This window comes from Lonchura striata, chromosome 8 (assembly GCF_050655825.1).
Source record: "Lonchura striata isolate lonStrDom1 chromosome 8, ASM5065582v1, whole genome shotgun sequence".
Taxonomy (NCBI): domain Eukaryota; kingdom Metazoa; phylum Chordata; class Aves; order Passeriformes; family Estrildidae; genus Lonchura; species Lonchura striata.
The window spans coordinates 2,875,012-2,896,462 of NC_140710.1; the positions used below are offsets into that span (position 1 = coordinate 2,875,012).

At 42.3% G+C, this 21,451-nt stretch overlaps 1 protein-coding gene across 8 annotated transcripts in view; it reads right to left on the reverse strand.

Annotated features, from left to right (window-relative positions):
- PATJ (PATJ crumbs cell polarity complex component) overlaps positions 1-21,451 on the reverse strand; it is a 140,381-nt gene that overhangs the window by 95,411 nt on the left and 23,519 nt on the right. For all 8 annotated transcript variants that reach the window (XM_021542668.3, XM_085585640.1, XM_085585638.1 and 5 more), the window contains 5 exons: positions 19,988-20,064; positions 17,606-17,662; positions 16,046-16,180; positions 12,377-12,541; positions 11,461-11,589 (listed from right to left, as the gene is read on the reverse strand). In XM_021542668.3, the coding sequence (XP_021398343.3) occupies positions 11,461-11,589; positions 12,377-12,541; positions 16,046-16,180; positions 17,606-17,662; positions 19,988-20,064 (563 nt within the window). The remainder of the gene's footprint in view (positions 1-11,460; positions 11,590-12,376; positions 12,542-16,045; positions 16,181-17,605; positions 17,663-19,987; positions 20,065-21,451) is intronic.

Genomic DNA, 21,451 nt, shown 5'->3' on the forward strand with positions numbered 1-21,451 from the left:
AACTAGCCATATTAAAATGAGCACAAATCATAGAAACATTAAGGCTGGAAAAGACCTCCAAGATTGCCACGAACAGCCCTTGGCACATTTAAAGAGAAACTTTTACCTTTCCTGAAGGATTCCTTTACACCAACGAATCATTTATGAGCAACGAGGAAAAGAATCGGACCGCAAAGCAGGGAGGAGACCAAACCCCTGAAGCCAAAAGCTCATTTTAAAGAGAAAAATCACATGTTGGAACGTTTGCCACTTGTGTAAACGCTGAGAGCTGCCCCCTGCCATGCAGCAGCAGCAGCCCCCAGTGGCCCCCAGTAGCCCCCTCTGAGGAGCTCCTGTGCTGTAGCTGCTGTCCTCCCCTCTGTGCCCGAGCCAGCCACGGACTCTAGGAACTTGTTTAAAACAGCCACAATTTATTCACACTTAGCACACCATATATTTAACTATGCTGAACCATAGGTTTTCCCTTCTCCCCACTGCTCCTCGTCAAAACCCACAAATGTTTCCCGGAGTCCAGGTGTCAAATTTTTCTCCTTATTTTCAGAGCTTCATTTGTTCTGGATTCATTTAGCAGTGGAGAGTCAGGCAGGGGCCACTGCAGTTGCTGCCTCTGGGATCCCTGGGTTTGAGGCAGTATGAAATCTCTTAAAAACCTGAGCTCTGCTAAAATGTTAAGAGTCCCAGGAGTGAAGAGAGTCCTACGTGTAACGCTGAAGCTGAAACTTTATTGTGATTTTGACTGCCACGGGCACCAAACACCCATACTCAGAATGCCTTAGGAAGCAAACCTGAGACAGAACCAGTGCAGCCCATCCTGCTGGGAAAGAAAGGTGATAATAAACCATGCTGGCTGTTCCCTTATCCCTCCCAAAAGGTGAGGTGTGCAGCAGCCTAGAGAGGGCACTCCAGGCCAGCCCAGCTCCCAGCACCGCAGGCATTCCCTGCTCTGACAATCCTCATCCATCCATCCAGCCCCTCCCTGGGCTGAGGATGAGGAGCACTGAAACTACAGCTCCACTGGATGGGAGCAGCTCCCACGTTTGCTGGGGTTTTGTTTGTGTTTTGCCTTTTTTAAAGGCTCCTATGAAAATGTAAGACAAAGCTGCGGGTGACTGACATTCCCTGTGCAAAGTCACTCTCACTTAGTTACAGGCTATATTAGTTTTGGCATCACTTGAGATCTAAATCCAGCTAGCCCGACTTCCTAGAATATTTCAGCTTTCTTCAAGCAACAAACTGCCTGCTGCCACAAAAACACATGTCCAAAATAGCACGGCCAAGGATCCCAAAAGAAACAGTTTGAAACTTTTTCCCCCTGTGCCATTTTTTGATTTATCTGAACATTTTTACAAGTGCCAATTTGTATACTGCAGGTTTCTGTGAGGGAGCCAAAACAAACGCCTTGGAGCTCAGAGGTCAGAGCAGCCCAGCTTCATTACATTTTGCATGGGACCACTTCCAGGTCTAACACACATATATCCATATTTAAAACTCTTCAGTGAATAAGATACCAGGCTGGAAGACTCTTAGATGCAACACTTCTGAACAAGGAAAAGACACCCAACAGTGAAAAGAAGCAGAGGCATTTTATGTTTGTCTCACTATTATGTAGAACAAAGGTAGAAGTGCACATGAGTAATGTACCTGCATGCTCAGCCTTGTGAAATTACTCAAAATACTCATCCATGCTCTCAATTTTGTGAAGTGCCTGTGGTTCCCTTTGCAGAGCCACCCTCCAGAGTGACCCCAACAATGCCAATGGGATGCAAGAGCCAGGACTGAGAAGCACCTTTTTCTGTGCTTTCTCAAAGTACTAAGTGCCTCCAAGACACAGGGAAGAGGGGGAGAGCCAGCTGTGAGTGAGGTCTGATTCCCTCCTTAAGGTGGCCTCACTTCAGGGGTGAGACTGGAGGTCCAAACCTTCTGTTCACTCACTCCAACATGTTTACAGCAGTTGGCCGTAGGAACTGCCAAAGGCACTCTAAGGCCTGGAAAAACATCCCTGAGGAAGTGCTCCACTGGTTTTCCTTAGATCCCTTGCATCTGAGTGAAATTCGAAGCATTTCAGACCTGTTTCTGCCTCTTCCACTCGGATTGCAGTCAGCAGGACTGCTCAGGAAGGAGATTACACAACGCACAGCCTCAGAGAAATAAACTGCAGGCTGATGTGCTGAAGCAACACAAACTTAAATACAGAGCAGCATTCAAGGAGGAACGCTGAACTTTGCTGTGATGTAAGGCAAAGCGCTGGAAATAAAACATTACTATTTATTGATCTGCAGTGAGGGAATAAAGCAATGAATTTCAGAAGCTCTGGTGTGCAGCCGGCATTAATCAAAACTTCTGTTGTGGGAAATGTCAGCAAAGAAACAGGAATTCGCAGGGAAGGGGAAAAAAAACCAGCAACAAACCACACGGAGCCCCACCCAAAGGAGGAGAGGGAACAGCAAAATAAAGAGGAGGAGGAGGAGGTGGCACAATGGGTTTCCCACAGCAGGCTTTCATCATGTGGGATCTGAAATCCTATCAGCCTCCCCCAGCAAGAAGGAACTCGGTGAGTCTGGCAGGGCTGGAGAGCACAGCACAGTCCCCACCCCGCTGCTGTGGACCTGGGACCCAGGGGAAGAGACCTCACACACTACTGTGTGGGAATCAGAGCTTCCCTCTGACTGGCCTGGGATCCTGGCAGGGGTCAGGAACCCCCCTGGACAGAGCCCCCAGAGACACTGCCTGTGATCTCTGTCCATGGAAAAGAGTTTTCAATCTCACAGGATGAATTACCAGCTCCAAGTATTTGATATAAGTAATAATTAAGTGTGGCACAGGTGCAAAAGTAAAATTTTAGGATTCTAGATAAGGGGTCCAAAGGGGACAAGATGGAGGAAATTGGGTGTGCCTTGTCCTTTTTCTCCTTCTTCATGCCCTCCATGTCTCACTGTGGTGTTGGCATTTTTCTGTTGGTTCAGGCTGGGGACACACTGTCCAACGTAGGTGACAGATATTGGCATGTTATTGTAAATCCAGCCCAGGGAGTTTCTGGTATTTAATGTTTGTCACATCCCACTGAGGGCAGAGCCCCACACGCTGCCCTGCAGGACAGAGCTGGGCAGGGCAGCAGAACATGTGAGAGATAAACAGAATAAACAACCTTGGAACCAGCACAGACCAATTATGGCTTCTGCTTTGGCAGTGGGGCTGACAGACAGAGACTTTCTACAATTTTGGGATCATCAATAGCTCAGATTCTGACACTCCTGCTCTTCCCAAACAAAAATACCAAAGCTAGGCAGCGGCCCTGGGCGTTCTCGGTGTCACCGTGCACTGGACTCAGGTGCCTGTCGCTATCTTTTAATTTATCAAACTTCTCAATCCATCTAAGGTTTTATCCGCCTTTCATATTTGCTCTCGACAGAGCTAAAGTCTCAGGGATTACATTCATTAGACTCTCTTAATATCTTAGACTTTCAGACTTTTCCAGCTCCAGAAAAAACACACTGAGTGCTGACTACAGGGAAAAGCCACAGAGATAAGGAAAAAAAAAAATCCCTGAACTCATAAGGAAGTGGAGGAAAGCCACTGTGTGATGAGATAAAGAAGGGATAGAGATGTGTGGGAAAGAAGAAAAAAATACCAACAAGCCAAGGGAAAAAAGTATAAATGGTATCACCTACACAGCCTGTGCTCAGTGGGTCCTAACAAAGGTTGTGGGTTTGATCAGCTTTCAGATTCAAAGAATTCCTAAACTCAAAATCCAACCAGAGAGCCCAGCAGCACTTACATCAGTGAGGTGAGCCAGCCTCAGCACAGGTAAAAGTCTGAGGAAGTGCAGGATGTGATTTTACACAAACCAGAGCTCTCCTCTGCATGAAAACCTTGCTTCACAAGCAGCAAACACATAAATTATCGAAGACTTGCTGCAGAAAAAGCTGCAAAATAAAAGTGGGGACAGAGGACAGGCTGGGTTTTATGCATCGAGGATCTGCAAACAGTGATTTGGCCCAAAGAATCACAGAATGCCAGACTGGGTTGGGTTGAAAGGGAACTTAAAGCTCATTTCATCCCAGCCTCTGCCATGGGCAGGGACAATTTCCACTATCCCAGGGTGCTCAGAATGCCATCCAGCCTGGCCCTGAACACTTCCAGGGATGAGAAACAGGGTGGATGAAGGAGCAGGTAGGAGGGTTGGCAGAAAGGTTGCAGAGAATTTTAAGGCCACAGTGAATCACATTGAGAACAGACAGAAAATCCCACGCACAACAGGATTCCTTGGATTTGGGGAGCAGCATCTTCCAGCAGGGTGAGGTACTAAGAAAACAGAACACCTCATAACTTCCATGAGTTTTCAGGATGCTTCATGCTTATCCATCAGCACCACCATATACCTCAAATCTCATCATTTCAGAACAAATTCTGAGCTGTCTGGGCTGAGCTCTTCCACACCCACTGCTCCATCATCTCCACATGCCCACTGCTAGGCCAGCACAGCTTCCTCCAGCCTCATCCACATTATCTCAGCCTGGCTGAGATTTACCAAGTGGTTAACAGAAAACCCAGCTACAGTTTTGTCCCTTTAAATTCTCGCCTTCTCTCGCAGGCAGAAGACATCTGTGGAATAATAATGAATTTCTTTGGTTTGGGGTTTTTTGTTTTTATTAAAAGCTATTCTTTCTAGCAGGAAATGAAAAAGAACAACCAGATTGGAGAATTTGGGGGAAGAAGGGAAAACATTTCTAAAGGTTAATAGCAATAATACTGCTCAGCATTTATTTCGTGGATATGTGACAAAGCAAAGAAAAACAGATGTTTTCAGTAATGCTTCAGTTTCTCTGCAAACTCAGGTATTGTCCAGAGCTGCTGCAGCTCACAGGGACAGGAGGGATGCTCCTACAGTTTGCTCTAGAAGATAGCAAAAGGAGGGATTAGGAAAATCTCTGTCCTTTACTGAATGCTGATCTGGGGATCAGCACAGCTTTGTGAAAGGCAGGTCCTGCTCAGCCAAAATCTGCTGCCCTGGGTTTGGCTGGGGTAACCCATGGCTGAGAGAAGAACACTTTAATAACTGAATAAAGCCAAAGATAATAGCAATGCTAATACCAATAAATATAATGAAAAGGGACATAACAAAAAGAGAGAGAGAGAGAGGAATAAAACCTGAGAAAAACAAGTGGTGCACAAATCCTGATGCCCAGCCTGTTCCTGAGCAGTGATGCACCCCTCCTGGCCAACTCCCCCCATTTGTAGATCATATAAACCATATATCATGAGCATGATATCCTATGGAATATCCCTCTGGCTAGCTCAGATCACCTCTCCTGCCTTCTGGTGCTCCTCCTCACTGGCAGAGCATGGGAAACAGAGAAGTCCTTGACTCAGAGTAATCGCTACTTAGCAACAACTAAAACATTACCCTGTTATCAACATTGTTCTCATGCTGAATCCAAAACACAGCGCTGCACCAGCTACTTAGGAGAGAAATTAACTCTATCCCAGCCAAAACCACAACACCTGTTAGTGTGGATGGGGGAAAGACTGTGGATGTGTCTACCTGGAATTCTGTGAAGCCTTTGACGCCGTTTCCCACAGCGTTCTCCTGGAAAACCTGGCTGTGCACGGCTTGGATGGCCAAGAAGGCCAATGATGCCTGGCTTTTGTCAGCACTGGTGTGGCAGCAGGACCAGGGTCTGTCCCCTGTGCTGGGCACTGCTGAGGTACCTGGAATTCTGAGGTCACAAAAAGAAGGACATTGAGTTGCTGGAGCATGTCCAGAGAAGGGAATAGAGCTGGGAAGGGGTTGGAGCCCCAGGAGGGGCTGAGGGAGATGGGAATGGGCTGGAGAACCCCTGAGGGAGCCAGAAAGGGGCTGGAGAATCCCTGAGGGAGCTGAGGGAGCTGAGCCTGGAGAAAAGGAGGCTCAGGGGGACCTTGTGGCTCTGCAGAGTTCCTGCCAGGAGGGGACAGCCGGGGGGTCGGGCTCTGCTCCAGGAACAGGGACAGGAGGAGAGGGAATGCCCAAATTGCACCAGGGGAGGTTTAGGTCGGCTACAAAGAAAAATTCCTTCCCTGAAAGGCTGTCTGCAGCAGAGGATTCCACAGCTGTCCAGCCCTGACAGAGCTGCCCAGAGCAGTCCCCATCCCTGGAGGGATTTAAAATCCCTGTGGATGTGGCACTTGGGGACACGGGGCACTGGTGGCCTTGGCAGTGCTGATGGGAACAGCTGGACTGAAAGGTCTCACAGGTCTTTCCCAACCTGAATAACTCTGTGAGATTCCTCCCTCACTTGTCATTTAGAGTCCTGCTGATGGTCCCCTCCAGCCCAAAGTCAGGGAATACCCAACCCCTAATGTGCCTTCCTGCCTCCAGATCTCTTCCAAGTGGGTCTGTCTATATTTTCGTGTGAGATACACAGAAATCTCTTTGATTTCTTATTAAAGTGGTCTCTGCTCTCCCAAGGCATTAGTACTGCAGGTTTTGGAATCCACTAATCGTGAGCACCTCAGAAACTTCTCCAGGAATGTGCTCAACTGCATTCACCGGCTCTTAGGTCCTGGAAAGTACTTTTTAAGCTGAACTCCAAGAGAATTTTTCAAAAAGCTACACTGAATTCAATTCATGACACACTATTAAGAGTTATTTTACACATGAAGCAGCTTAATATGATTTAAAGGATGTAGAACTTTCCCATAGGGGGAGAGAAGCAAATCCTCCGTGAGATGAGTACCAACACAGTTGGTACTGAGGCTTACAGAACTTTGATGTTAATGAATGTGGATGGGTTGTAGAGATGGGAGAAAAGCTGCCTTTATCAGTTTTCCCAGTACCAAGCTGATAGCCATTGTAAAAATGCTTTTTAATACAGCTGTGCAGCTTTTGCCAGTAAGCCACAGGTTTCCATCACATGATCAGGTGAAAATGTGTTTAACAAAGACATGAATATGCTTCTTTGTTCATAACAAACTTATCACAAGAATAGACAAAGCTCAAATTATCACAAGAGGGCAAACGTTTAGCCAGCAACTTGTCAAAGCATTCCAGCCTGCATCTCGCTGCTGAACAGACTAAGAAAGTAAAAAAAAAAAAAAAAAAAAAAAATATATATATATATATATATGTATATATATATATATAATCTACTTGAATACCACCTTCTACAAATAAGAAGTCAGTTTGCTTTTTTTTTTTTTCATAACTCTACATCTGGAGCCTGTTTGGGGCATAAAGAAAAGAGGAAAGATATTTGGAGACACTTAAATTGCTTCACTTCCTGCCGTGAATGACTATGCAGTGATTTCGTTAGAAAAGAGAAAACAATTGTTTCCCATGCTCCCTGGGAGAAGGACAAAACATAACCTGCTGAATGTGCAGCAAAAGAGTTCTACAGTTCTACAGCACGAAAAACTGCTACTAATAATAAAGGGAAGGCAGGAATAAGGCAGCTGTGGGGTCCCTATTGCTAGAGCACAGGAAAATCCCTGGAGCACTGACCCAGGCAGGCACAATTCATGCTGCTCCTCTGGCTCAGGGTAACCTGAAGCTCCTGAGTGCTGAAATGCCTCTTTCTGCTTCACTTGGAGCAGGTGAGTCCATGAGTTCCTCAGCCAGACAGCTCTCCAGGGCAGCTGGACTGTGCCAAAGCAAGCAGGCACTGGGGACTTATCTCTCAGCACAGACAGGGAGAAACAGCATCTCCCAGTCCTTCCCAGGAGTTATGTAAAATGTCAAACCTCCCCGCTGCACCCCTCACCCTCTCCAGTTTCATGCACTCTGAAACAGCTGCTTTAAAAAGACTCTGACTTCAAAGCACAGTAAATTAAGCTCCACATAAAGTCCATTCAGCTTTTTGTTTAATTTGATAAAAGCTCATCAGACCATTCAAGTTACCTTCTGGTCAATACTGCCTCAAGAAATCTGCAATTCAGCTACCTGTGGTTTTTCCAATATTTCTGTAAAACATTACTGACAGAATCTATTGGCCTGCAACACATCAGGTCTTTGGTAAACACTGTTTCAGGGCTCAAAGAACCTTCTATCCTGCTGGGATCTCTTCATTTTCTCTATAAGTCTTTTGGGATTTTTCTTTCCTCTTGCTCTAAATGCCCTGGGGTCACAGTTGTTTTTAGACAGCATCTCTTCTCTGTTTTAACTTGATAATGTACATTGCAATTTCTTTCTAAGGAAAAGGGATTGGTCTCAAAAACAATGGCTTAGCTCTGCCAAGAGGCTGGATGGGGATTGGAGCAACTGGGTCTAGTGGAAGGTGCAGGGTTTGGAACTGGATGAGAGTTAAGATCCCTTCCAACCCAAACCATTCTGGGATTCTGTGATCAGTTTTCCAGGCTAGACAAATTTACTGTTAGGCTGGATACTTTCAGGTCTGCTGACAAAGAACACAAAATGAACTCACTGCAGCTCCTTTCCATCCCAGCTGATCCCAAATCACTCCACCAGCAGGTCCTGGGTCCCTCCCTCCCCACCAGAGCTCACTTGGCACCACGTGTGCCAGCAGCACCACATAAAGGTTAGTGAAGAGGTGAAAGGCAGAGCAACCTCTCCAAGTGAGAGGAGGAGGAAATGAAGGGAGGCAGAGTGTGTTACTCCACAGAGGAGCTGGCCAGAAGGCTCAGCAGCACAGCTTTGGAATGGCCAGGAGACCTCTGCAGCCTTCCCATCACAGCACCACCAAGAAAAAGCAGTGCCTGGCCTAGGAGCTTTCACCAGGTCCCAACACAGTGATGACAACAAAAAAAAAACCAAAATAAAAAACACAGAAGAACTCATTGTAAAATGTCTTCAGTGTTTCTTATTTAAATAAAATTTAAAAATCCAGTGAAATCCATCATTTCAGGAATCCACAGGATCAGCTTCCCATCCACCTCCCCTCTGGCCAAGTACTGACCTTGCTGCCAGCAGAGCAGCAGTCTCTAAATTTTTACACTTCCTACAACATAACTACAAATTACAGCATTCAAAGGCTGCTGAAATAAAAGGGCTTTTTGAAACACATGTGGAGACCACAGGAAGACAAAGAATATCCTGTATAAATACTATCCTGCAAAAGGGGTAACTCTACCCCAAAGTTTTAGAACCTTATTTAAAAAAGGAATTTTTAAGCTCTATTGTCAGCTTAAACCCCTAAAGACAATCAAAAGAAAACACAGGACAAAGTAGAAATACTATTGATTATGCATAATTGGTATAATTAATTTGTAATTAGTTCATTAAAATATATAGGCATTGGAATTATGCTTGTACATTTCTGGGAATATCCTGCAAGTCACTTGGGATGTGCTTATCATTTATTTGATAGATGAAACATTATTAGAAAGACAGCCCATTAAAAATTAATATGCCAGAGTAATAATTTTCTCGATCTCAGCATTCAGTTTTCCACATACTCAGACTCCTATTCTGCCTCACAAAGAATTTTTATTAATTCTGTTTTCCAGAGCATGACCTGGGAAGCACAGCATTTAGGACAACTGAGGCACAGCACCCTTTATGCTGAGCATGCAGCCAGTTTTGAGAAACAAAACTGGCAAACATTATAAATTATATACCACAGGAGTGTTCAGCACAACACCTAACTCTGCAACCAAATTTAAGATGGAAAAGTAAAATGTCGTATCAGCCAACAGCTACAGGAATAATTGGATCTTAAAAACCCAGGACAGTCACATCACCTCCTCCAAGCTGGGAATGCAACACCAAACTTTCCTTGAATTTCTGTCATGGACAGAGCCAGTCCTTTTGTGTTAATTACCAAGAAAATCTCCCCTTCAAAAGCATTTTCCTCCCCACCCGACCTCCATCAACACTGTGGCAGCCTAGAAAGGCTGGTCACTCACTGATGATGAAGATGGGTCATGGCAAGACCCATCTTCATTGAAAAACACCTAAAAATATTTTTAAAATTGTGTTTTTCAAATGGAGCAAGATCAGCAGTGGACACACAGCACAAGCAATATCATTTGCCATTATACAGCTTAAATTTTCTCTTGTAAAACAGAGAGTATGTGCCTAAAAAAAACAACTTTCATGTTTTAAAAAAGGGTCTCCAGGTCCTTTAAGGCACAATTAAACACTGCTGTAGTTCTGTGCTTCCCAGCAAATCTGTGTTAAGAATTCCAAACACTCTCCCAGGAACCACATACAGTTTAGTTCTTTTTTTTCTTTCTTGCTTCCACTGTAGCATGGACAATTATTTATTTTCTTTGCCTTGCACTCAAGGATGTGATGGATGTATTTACATAAACACACACACAGCCACAGATATCTCTCTATAAAAATTAATCTGCAGATGATGAAAAGTGTAAAAGATCTAAGAGGCAAACCCCAAACAAAAGAACACACTTTATACACTTTATACATAAATATCTTGAAATTATAAAGATCTGAGATTAAGTGGTTTACCACTCATTTAGAATTGATTAGAATGTATTTAAATTTAGCTGAAAGTACCACAACATTGCTCGTGTATTTGCATCTGCGAATAAGTAAATAAAAAGCCTGCTATTAAAGCCTTCATTAATTCTGATTATATGAGAACTTAAAAGCAAATCTGTGTATTACTGCTCTGTAAAGACTCCCAGCAACTCTAGAGTAGAGCTGGCACTGCAACACAACATGTGTCAGCTAAAATGACTAACAGGATCTATTTTCAGTAATCTTAAATCGCACTTCTAAAATATAGAATTAATGGGTTTGCATAATACTTCAAGTATTTTTTTTCCTTCTAATTCATTCCCAATTCCTGCCTTATTGTATCAAAAAGTGAATTTTATATCACTTGACATTTATGTACAACAGTTGAACACATTTCATTAAACTACAATGTTTAGGCAGCACTCAGATGTGATGCGTATATTATTATAAAGAGAGATCCAGCTATTTTATTTCCTTATAAATATGATGACTGGAGGTTTAAAAAAATATATTATGTTGACTAGAAACATGAAGAACGTTTCATTCTGACTACAGAGTTTGAGAGTTTCTACATATTTAATTGAAGCCAGTGTTTTGAAATAAGGATTCATTAATTTTAGTAGCATTTCCCTCCAGCTAAAGACTTGTCTGTTAATTTCTAAGAAGTTTAACAATTAAGAATATAATCATCTCCAACTAATACCCAAGAACTTTTGCTTGCCACTCTGTCAGCTGAAAAGTCATTCTAAGTTAGAACAAAACACAACAGAAAAACAACCTTGCCCAACATTTACTCAGTAAACTCAAGAGTTATGGGGAGCAGCTTGATGAAAGATTTTGCACTTTATCATGTCCAACAATCAGAGGTTTAGAACACTCCATACTTTATAGATTGACCCCAAAATACATGACTTTTCCCTACAGTTCCCAGGCCCAAGTGTCAAGTCCATTACCCAGTAATCAACATCACTAAACATTGTAAGGACCATGCAAGACAAGGGATCAAAGGGATTTTTGGCATTTAGTTATACAGAAAAGCATACCTGATAGTCCAAAATGCTAAATCCTAAACCATTTCTGTCTTTCTCCAGCTCAATAACCTTCACATCAGGAGACCATAATGCCAATTCCCCTTCTTCCTCCTCAGGATTAAAGTCTTCCTCGGGTTTCACCTGGAAAATAAAAACTCTGGTTCAAATACCATTCTCTCAGCTCTATACGAACATTATTCCTTCAATATTTTGATTATTAATGGTGCATACATGCCCTAAAATGTGACCTTTTATGGAATTAAAACTTCACTGAGCATTATGAATAGTTTTCTCCAGCTTGTTGCCTTGAGTAGTCCCCTGGGCACAGGCCTACATGTTTTGAGCATCAGAGCCCAACCTGGCACACAAATACTCGTGTATTAGTCTAATTAATTGTTAGAATATTACTAACCTGTTACATGTTGATGAACTTCAGCTGTCCCATTAGATGCATAAAGGAAAAAATAAATAGCATAAAAGATTTAACCGCAGACAGCTAATAGAAAGGCCAGGCAATCAGAAAAGATGAGAAGCCAAGCTGCAAATACTTTTGCAAACAGGAGCAACCACAAGTGTCAAGCTTTACTTTGAGACTTTAAAGCTCCTGCGACAGAAAGAAACTTTTAAGTTTCAATCTTTTTTTTTTTCCCCCCCAGTTCTATAAAAACCTGCTCAGAAGCAATCAGCTAATGGTGGCAAGGATGTGATTTAGTGTAATTCAGAGCTCTCACTCACCTATTAAGTGTGGGGATGATGAATGGGATGTGGAGTCAGCAAAGCAGCTCCGTGATTTACCCACCTTGTCTTCCCAGGCCAGCGAACATCCTCAGGACCAACCCGCGCAAACCCAGAAAAACACGTGAATTTTCCCCAAAAATTTACAGTCCTTCTGCACGAGTGGGTGACAGGAGAAGTGTTGAAGTGTTACCTTCTGCCCTGGAGGGGACACTGCCACGGGGGGCTCGTCCACCAAGGACTCGGTGCCGTCGCCGAAGAGCCGCCGGCAGCACACCAGGGTGAAGGGGGGTGGCACCTCCTTGAGGAAGGTGACAGCCTCACGCCGGGACTTCCCACGCAGCTGCACCCCGTTTACCTGCAGAATGGGACCACACATCCACATCAAGAGAATGGAAGGATTTCTGCCAGATTATTTTAATTTTTTTTTTTTTTTTTTTTTGGTGTACATTTTTTCTCCACCTGAACCTGAAAGTCTGATTTTACCTGGTGATATGGTTTTGTTAACATATGCTTCTGAAGAATATATACATTACTGTAAAACTTCACCCCCAAGATCTTGTGACTACTGACTGCTGCATCATGTCTCTCTAGCTTCCTCTAATTTCTTTTCTACTCACCACTTCTCCAAACCTAAACTTTCCTAGAATTCTTACTTCTTCCTCACCTGTTTCTTTGCTGGGGATCTTTTTTCAGTGTTAGGCTTATGTGTTTGAATTTAAAAAGACAAAATAATTAATTTTCCCCACAATATTTTAAGCAAACACAGGTTCTGAGCTCCTATCAAAAACTTGAAGTTAGAACTACCACAACTAGCTTAGAAGTTTGGCTCAATGACCTTAGAGGTGTTTTCCCACCGTAATGATTCTCTGATTCCAACTTTGCCCATTTAAAATGCAACAAAGTGACTAAAACTAAAATAGATCCTACAGAAAACAGGTGAGAATGTTTGTACAGTAAGAAAAAAACAACTACAGCAAGCAATTAACCAGAAAGGCCTGACATGGGTCAAAGCCTACCATACCATAAACTCAAGATTGTGAGTGATAACAGAGCACTGTAAATGGATGCTGTAAACCAAGACTTGGAAAAAGAAAAAAAAAATAGAGCGATAGAGATAAGATAGATAAATAGATAGATAGATAGATAGATAAATAGATAGAGAGATAATGGTGCTTTAAAAATGGGATACTGCAGTAGCACTTTTTTTGTAGCTGTCCCATCCCTGGAAATGTCCAAGGCCAGGCTGGACTGGGCTTGGAGCAGCCTGGGATAGTGGAAGATGTCCCAGAGATGGGACTGGATGAGCTTCAATGTCCCTTCCAACTCTAAGCATTCTGTAACTCTGTGATTCTATTTCTGCAGGAAAAAAAAGAGGGATTCATCCTCTTTTACCTATTTTATAACCTTTATATCCTGAAGGTTCCTCTCTCTGCACCACAGGGGTGTCCCTAAATACGAGGACAGCAGGATATCAGAAGGTGCCATGAATCACCTGTGTTAGCCAGCACAGCAGCCCCAAAAGAGCAGGGCTTTAACCCAATTACTGCTGGAGACTCAATCCCAACACCTCGTGTGCTCCAGGGATTTCTTCTAGGCTGCCTCAAGCCTCTCTCACGACCAAATGTCCACAGTGCTGGCGGGCAGCCACTGGTTTGGGAATCCAGCACCTCATCCAAGCCCCTCCACAGTAGGAGCCAAGGCACAGCTGAGAATTACCTTCAGCCCTTCCCTCCATACCCACACTGCAAAGGAACCCACACCTGATCCGAGAAAACGGAGCATGGAAACGTCCACCAGACACGGACACACCTTTGTATGTGTGCACTTGTGCCTCTCCATAAACCTCCCAGATCTTGCTGATCACAGGCATTCAATCTTATTCAAGGCTCCACAGCAATCCCACTTTAGACAACATTTGCTTCCTGATCATTTCTATTTCCGCCCCCACTTTGTGCTTTTTGCAGTGTAAATATAGTTTGGACTGCTGGGAAACACAGAGTTCCTCTCCCACTCTACATCCCAGCCAAGCAGAAAAATTGAGGGTGGTGGAACTGGCCTCCACCACGGCAAGACAAACTGCTCTGGGCTTTTTCTGCAAGAATTACAGCAAGTGCTGAGCTATCAGCCTCGTCCATTAGTTAATTATTTAAGCAGAAGGATCCACACGTAAGGATTTTTTAATGCTAGGAGAGTGGCAGTGTGGTGGAAAGCTCCCAGCACTTCTCAGCATCCCGTGATGGATGGGGAAGAGCTACTGTGCACCCCCAGCAGACCTGGGGACTCCCATTTCTCCTCCTGCAGCTGCCAGAAATCAGCCTCTGAGCAGGCAAGGTGCCCTACACCCACTCATCCAGCACATCAGCCAGCCAGCCCTCAAATGGCAGAGAAATTGTACAACAAAAGGGCGCAAAAAAGCAATTTACTCCTGAAAAAGAACACAATGGAATTAGCTGAAATGAAGGGCAGGGGAGGGGTGTTGTGCTGTCTGTCATAATGCAAACACATCATTAAAAATAATCAACATTCAACCTCACTGTACATTGAAAAAACTAAAAAAATCCTTGCTGATCATATTTCAGTCCCAAATGTATCAGGCCCAGGTAAGGCTGCTTGTTTGGGGAATGGGGTTGTCACTTTTTCCACTGCAAACCCCTATTTAAGGGGATTTATAACTTGGCTGCAAAAACATAGTCTGGGCTAAACCTGGCACTTACAGCTTTAGCCCTAGAGCACATTTTTATTTTGTTGGGGGCTTTTTCCCAACTACACAGCAGCAAAAAATTTACACTCACTAGGTCTGGCCATACCTGTGAACTTAATTCTGAGTACAGAGTAATACATAAAATTGCTAAATATACACAATTAAAGTTTCCTAAGTTACTCTACAGCACTGCATTATTGCTTTTTCTATAAATTTTTTTGGTTTAGTGGCCAAGCAATTTAAACAACACTTCCAGCGTTCCATTAATCCCTTCCTTCAGGAATCAAGATTTCCTCCATTAAGCAATAAGAAAATGTTTTAGGTCTTAGTGATATCAGTATGAATTTTTGATGTCAGAGGGTGAAGAAGTAAAAGCAAAATAGCTGTACACCTAACAAATCAATCTTTCAGAAGGCCTAATTCTGTTTCCATTAAATGTTCTTTGCATCCACTAAAATAAAGTTCCAATATCAAAATATTCCACAAGGAGTAAGCATGCAATAAGAAATTAATGTCTTTTCACTTTGCAGGCTGAGATACCAATAGATACATGTACACACACTCGCAAAATAGGAATTATTTTATCAAATACTTATTTTTCCTGAGCAAATAGGTCTGGTGTGATTCTGAGAACTCCAAAGCTGCCCCAATACCTCTTTATACACATTTAAATAAACCGATGTATTTGCTCATACACACAAATATCTTTCAACACTCCACAAAAAAGTTTTATTGTGTAACTGAAACCACTGTTCCTAAGACTGCTGTAAATGTTTTAGGGGTGACAAATATTCAGAAAGATTACCCACCACAAAAGCTAAAGCCAAATTGTGCAAAAGACTGAGCCACAGGACTACAAATAATTCAACACAAATATTATCCTGGCCTTTATAACTCTTGATACTCATGCTAAAACATTTCAGAAAAAATACCCATGAAGTCACTGAGAGGTCACAAGAATTTGACATTTTATCCATAAATGTGGAAGGGAACAGTGAAGAAAATGAATGAATTCCAAAGCACAACTCTGCCTCCACAACTAATCTGGAATAATTCTATTACACACACAGCAGCCAAGCTAGAACTGAAGAGAAGAATTTTAAGAAGATCAAACAAACAGGAAACACATAATTTTTATTTTCTGTTTTATTTTTTTACCTCCAGAAGTTCATCCTCCAGTTGCAGGAGACCAAGTGTTGCAGCTGGGCCATCTGAAGCAATGGATGATATATAATGATGTCCATCAAAAGTGTCCAGCTCAACTCCTAATCTCAGAGTGTGGATGGGTAACAGCTGCCAAAAGATAAACATAAAGATGAATTTAAGTCTAAATCTTTATCTACCAGGAGAAAAACAGATTTAGGATTCAGTAGCTCACCAAATGGAACCAAACCCTCAGTAAGATGATTAAATGTTCACAGATCTCACCTGTGTTACAGCATTACTGTCCATAACTTCTCTTTATAAAATGTTTGAACAAATAAAAACAACCAGTCTGTTCCTTGGTGGGGGGAAGGCAATTTGAATTGTACTCTCAAATAATGAAACTTAATGGGAAAAATACAGAGAGAAGTACCACCCAAAAGGTGAGTTTGTCAACAAATCACAGAATGGTTTGGATTGGAAGGGACCTTAAACATCATCCAGTTCCAACCCCTCTTCCATGGGGTTGGAGGAAAACAAAAATAAAAGAAATATAAATAAATAAAGGAATAAAAGAAATTCCATAATTGCCTTAAAATTCTCATCACAAGATCAGCTGTCTTACTCCTTTGGGAGTTACACTGCTTTGAGGTAGAAAAAATATCCATGAAGTGTCCTCTTAAGTAATTACTAAAATTGAACACCCTTTTTTCTGCAAGGGGAAATCACTGATTTTGTGTCAGTCTTTTCCCACTGGGACTACCTAATTTGGAATTTTTCTCTAGGGAAACTCCAACCCCCAGTGCCTTAAGTGTGCTAATACCAGGAAAAGTAGAATAAAGGTGATACACTATCCAGAAAAAGCAGCAGAAATCATGGCAACCTGGAGAGAAGAGATGATCAGGAGGAGCTGCTCCTTCAGTTTGGAATTTTCTGGATTTTTATTATTGGAGTTCAAACACTGATTGTCCTTCTTCCCAAATTATTCTGGATATTCAAATAAAAGGAGCAATCCAGTGATCCACAGCATTCCTTCAGAGCCATGTCCGATCATGACTTTATGGCCCTTTCCCACTGAGGTGTCCCCACAAATACATAAATGTATCACCTATAAAAACCTCTTTTCCACAATATTAACACAAGTACCTTGAAAATGTCTTGAAAGTTAAATTAATTTAAGATCTGGTAATATAAATGAATTACACATCCCTTTCCCTGAGCCAGGATCACTACAGCAAAATTCTCTGTGGGACAAAAAAGTTCTTCAGCAGAGTTTCAACCTATGCTCCATTCTCTGCAGTTAAGTACCCAAAAATTTAGGGTTTATGTGCATGGTTTGAGGGTGTTTTTTTGTTGTTTGGGGGTTTGGTAGTGAACTTTTAAAAGGTTTATTTGCCTGTGCTATGAAAAGGTATTGGATCAATCCAGGAGATAAGCAGAATTTGGCAGCCTTTTTTGGAAAATATAGAGCCACAAAACCACTAAATTCCTGAAACACATCTGGAATTGTGTCTTGCCCTCCCAGGATTACTGTGCCAACATACACCAGGAAGGAAACCACCATGTAAGCCTTACCTTCGAGTACTTCTGGAGCTCTGAATCGTCTTTAAAGGGCATATCCACATTCACAACCTAAAAATTGGACATCAGAACATTTTTCAACAGTGGGACAATAAAGACTTTACCAGAACGATGAAATTCTGGCAAAAAAACCCCGAGCAACTCATGAGCAAAATACACCGTACTTAAACAATGTCACATTGATGCAAAATAATTTTAAACAAATGTTAGAAAAATCTTTCAGGCACAGAACATTTAAAAGTAGGAATGTGGCGATTACGCACTATTAGCAGACTCCAATATTATCCTATTCCCGGAGCCCAAATGCCAATTTTAGTCAAGTTCAGTAATCCTGTGTAAGCACAAAATGCCATTATGTTTGACACAAATATCCACACGGACTTGCCAGTCAGAATTTGAAAGTATGACAGCTTAAGTTGTTACCTCGGGCTATAGTGCAGCCATCTCCCATCCAGACTAACCACCAACTTCTGGCTTGAAATACATCACTTTAATTACCAAATGGGAATGGAAAGTGGGTTATTTAAACCAGGGACAGGAAATCCTTTCAGTGTCTTTTTTTAAGATTAATAAAAGGACTATGCTCACCACCATTTTTCTTGAATTGTCCATTCTTAACGTAACAGATTTATTTGTAATATTAGAAGGTTATTTACTTCAATTTTAAATGTAATTAAGACAAAATCATAGAATGGTTTGGGTTGGAAGAGCTCTTAAAGATCATTTAGTTCCAATCCAGGGCCCAGGGTTGGAATCTGGAACACTTAAGTTGAATGTTTAAAGGAAAACTACACTTGGTAAATTTGATAAGAACAGAGCGTTGCAAAAAAATCAGGTAACTTTTCTTTGAAAATTTCTAGTTGAATAAAGATTATACTTCTGGATTAATTTTAAATAAGGCTTCCAGCATGTTGTTTTGCAGTACTCAGGGTGTTTTTCCTGACAGACAGAACGCATTTCATGTCCATGCATGTCATTAAATGGATTTATGACTGGCAGCACCTCAGCCTGACACCACACAGTCCCTGCTCGGGATCTCAGCTGCTTCCACTGGCACCAAAAAGGACCAGCAGCACAGAAGGCACCAGGGCCACCAAGCCCTGTCTTCAAACAGCATTTCCTCTCGAGATGAATGCTCCTGAGAGAACCCTGCAGGCACCTTCGGGGTGGGTTCTGGGGATGGTGTGACACAGGGACTGGGGCATCACTCAAACTGGACATTGCTGCTGAACACAGGAGGGAGGCACAGGCAACCAGAACCAAAAAATCACTGCCAAAATGGGATGCCAGGAGATCTCCCTTCTGTTATTCAAGAAGCCCCATGGTTCACATTTTCACTGCTGACATTTCACCGGCGGCGGCTGAAGGAGGATTTGGAAGGGTTGGATTCACCACCCTAAGCAGGATTTCATCCTCTGTGGGATGTGTGATAGTGCTCAGGGAGGAGTATCAGCCCCTGGAAATGTAAGGGTGGGAATACCAAGCAACTGGAGTGGGCAGCCAAACAGATTTATTGCATCACGTACGTAATCTCACACGGGCTTCAGATCTTAAAGGAGTGCTAATGGAAAGAGGGGAAGCGAGTTTCTCAAGGCAATTCTTAAAGCTACTTTAAATCTCCCAGCGAGTGACTGGAACGATGGCTACTCCAAGTAGTAAAAATAAGTGTCTCTAAATCAACTGGACAAGCATTGCAAAGACAAACAGGGCATTTTCTTGGTGGTGGTGAGAATTTTTTCAGAACGCTGTCCTGAGTCTTTTATCTGTACTTGCTGGCTCACCCAGCACAGAAAAGCACAAGTGAATTACAATTTCCATCAACTCCTCGTGACAATTCATCAAAACAATCTTTTGCTAGGCAATTATTTAATATGAAGTGAAGAAATATCTACTAGACACTGGCACCACAAAGTTACACTGTTGAGAATTTGTTTTCTCAGCATGTTTGAAAATCATTCTTTCATTCTTCAGATAAAATGGTAAGATTCTTCTGAAAACGGAAGCTCTATCCTGAGCCTTTTTTTAATTCAGTGCCCAGCAAAACAAATAGATCATGAATGAAATAATAAAAATGCCATATATTTTAAGTGGCTGCTGTGATGCAGATTTAACAGGACAGCTGATTTCCTTAAATCACTGGTCCAGTCTCGTATTTGTATAACAATAGTATCTATATAAACAGAATAAAATAAAAGGGCAAATCCCCCAACTCATTATAACATACATTTCAGCCCTGATGTTACAGGAAAGAAAATCTGATGTTACTGATCTGTTCCAAACACTGAACTGTTCTATAAACAGTGTGATGCTAAGCTCACAGATCTGTAATTTAAAGAAATAACATTCATGAATGTAGTTTATTGAAATAAAACATACCATAACTTCGTATTCTGGTCCCAGCAGGTTTTCCCACTTGGATTTCAGATCATGTGCTGGAGGGAGTGGGACTCTTCCTAAGCAGGAAAGTGAATATTAAATTTTCAAGCATATTGTACATTCAGAAGTACATTTACTTCTAAATACTCCAATAAAAATTCAGTGTAAATAAAAGATTAGAGGAAATAATCCCCAAAAGGGAAGCACATTAAGCTGAGTCTATCAAACAGCGCAAATCAAAAATGTCTTTCTTAGGAAAACAATGAAAAATGTCAGCTCCTGTAAAAGTGTGATTTATTCAGCTGAGAGGCAGAAGAGGTGATGCTTGGTGATGAGATGTGAGTTCTGTACCATGCAGTACTGTAAATAAATCATTCTTTCAGGCTGCAAAATAAATTTCACACAACTTCATCATTTGCTGCTGTAAAAACGCTTCCCACTGCAGGGAAAGATCATCTCCCACCCAAATGAGCCCCCTTAAGAAGGAAAACACCTGACAAGATATTGCTGTTATCGAGAGGCTGTGTCAGCACAATGCAGGCACAGACTTTATTTATACATTTGGCAGGTATAAAGCCTTGTCTACTTTAATTAGGCCAGTAAGTAACATGAGCTTTAATATAAGCTCCAGTTCTAAACCAGTCTTCCGTGGGAACTTGGCTATCTTGACATTTATATCTTTTCAGCTTTCTTACTTATGCAACCAAGGCAGTTGGTTACAGTCCTGTAAGACAATTTGACAGAGCTAGACAGCAGAAAATGACTGGCTGCCCTGTGTTTGACCTCAGCCAGAAGCTCAGCTCACATATAAAGTTCCAAGCTGGAGCAATGTGTAACTGGTAAGAATCAAGCTCTACAGCAAATTCCATCCAGCAGCGACAGCAGCAGCATCTGGGGGCTGAATTACCAAAAACTGGGCTGTTTTTTTTTTTTTTTTTTTTTTTTTTTGAATGGCTGCAGTAGTTTGTCAGATGTCTAGACAAGGCACAGACCACTCGGCGTTGCTGCTGTGTCGCCCTGAAATTCGGAATGTAAAGCACAAGTTCAGGTTCTGCAGATAACCAGTGAATAAAATACCTCGAGGGGGGAATTGTGAAGGCACCACGAGGAGCTCAGAGCCCACCAAGAGCAAAACCCTGCACAAATGGCATTGTCAGGCTGCCTCTGCTCTCAGCACCTTTGCAGCCTGCAAAGGTAAAGCTCTGCAATGCAACCCTCATTACACACTTTTGTAACTTAACTTTTCCACTCAATAAAAACAAAGATTGAAGTTTACTTCTAGGACAACACAGCCCACCCCTGCCTCTCTCCAGCTCACTTTCAGCCATGCCAGACAGGCAAATTCTGTCTGATTTGCACTGAGAAACCACACTGCTAGAACCCAACAACTGAGGTGTCACTTGGAAATATCCAGAGGATTTTCAACCTACAGGCTCAAGCAGACACAGAGAATTCCAGCAATCC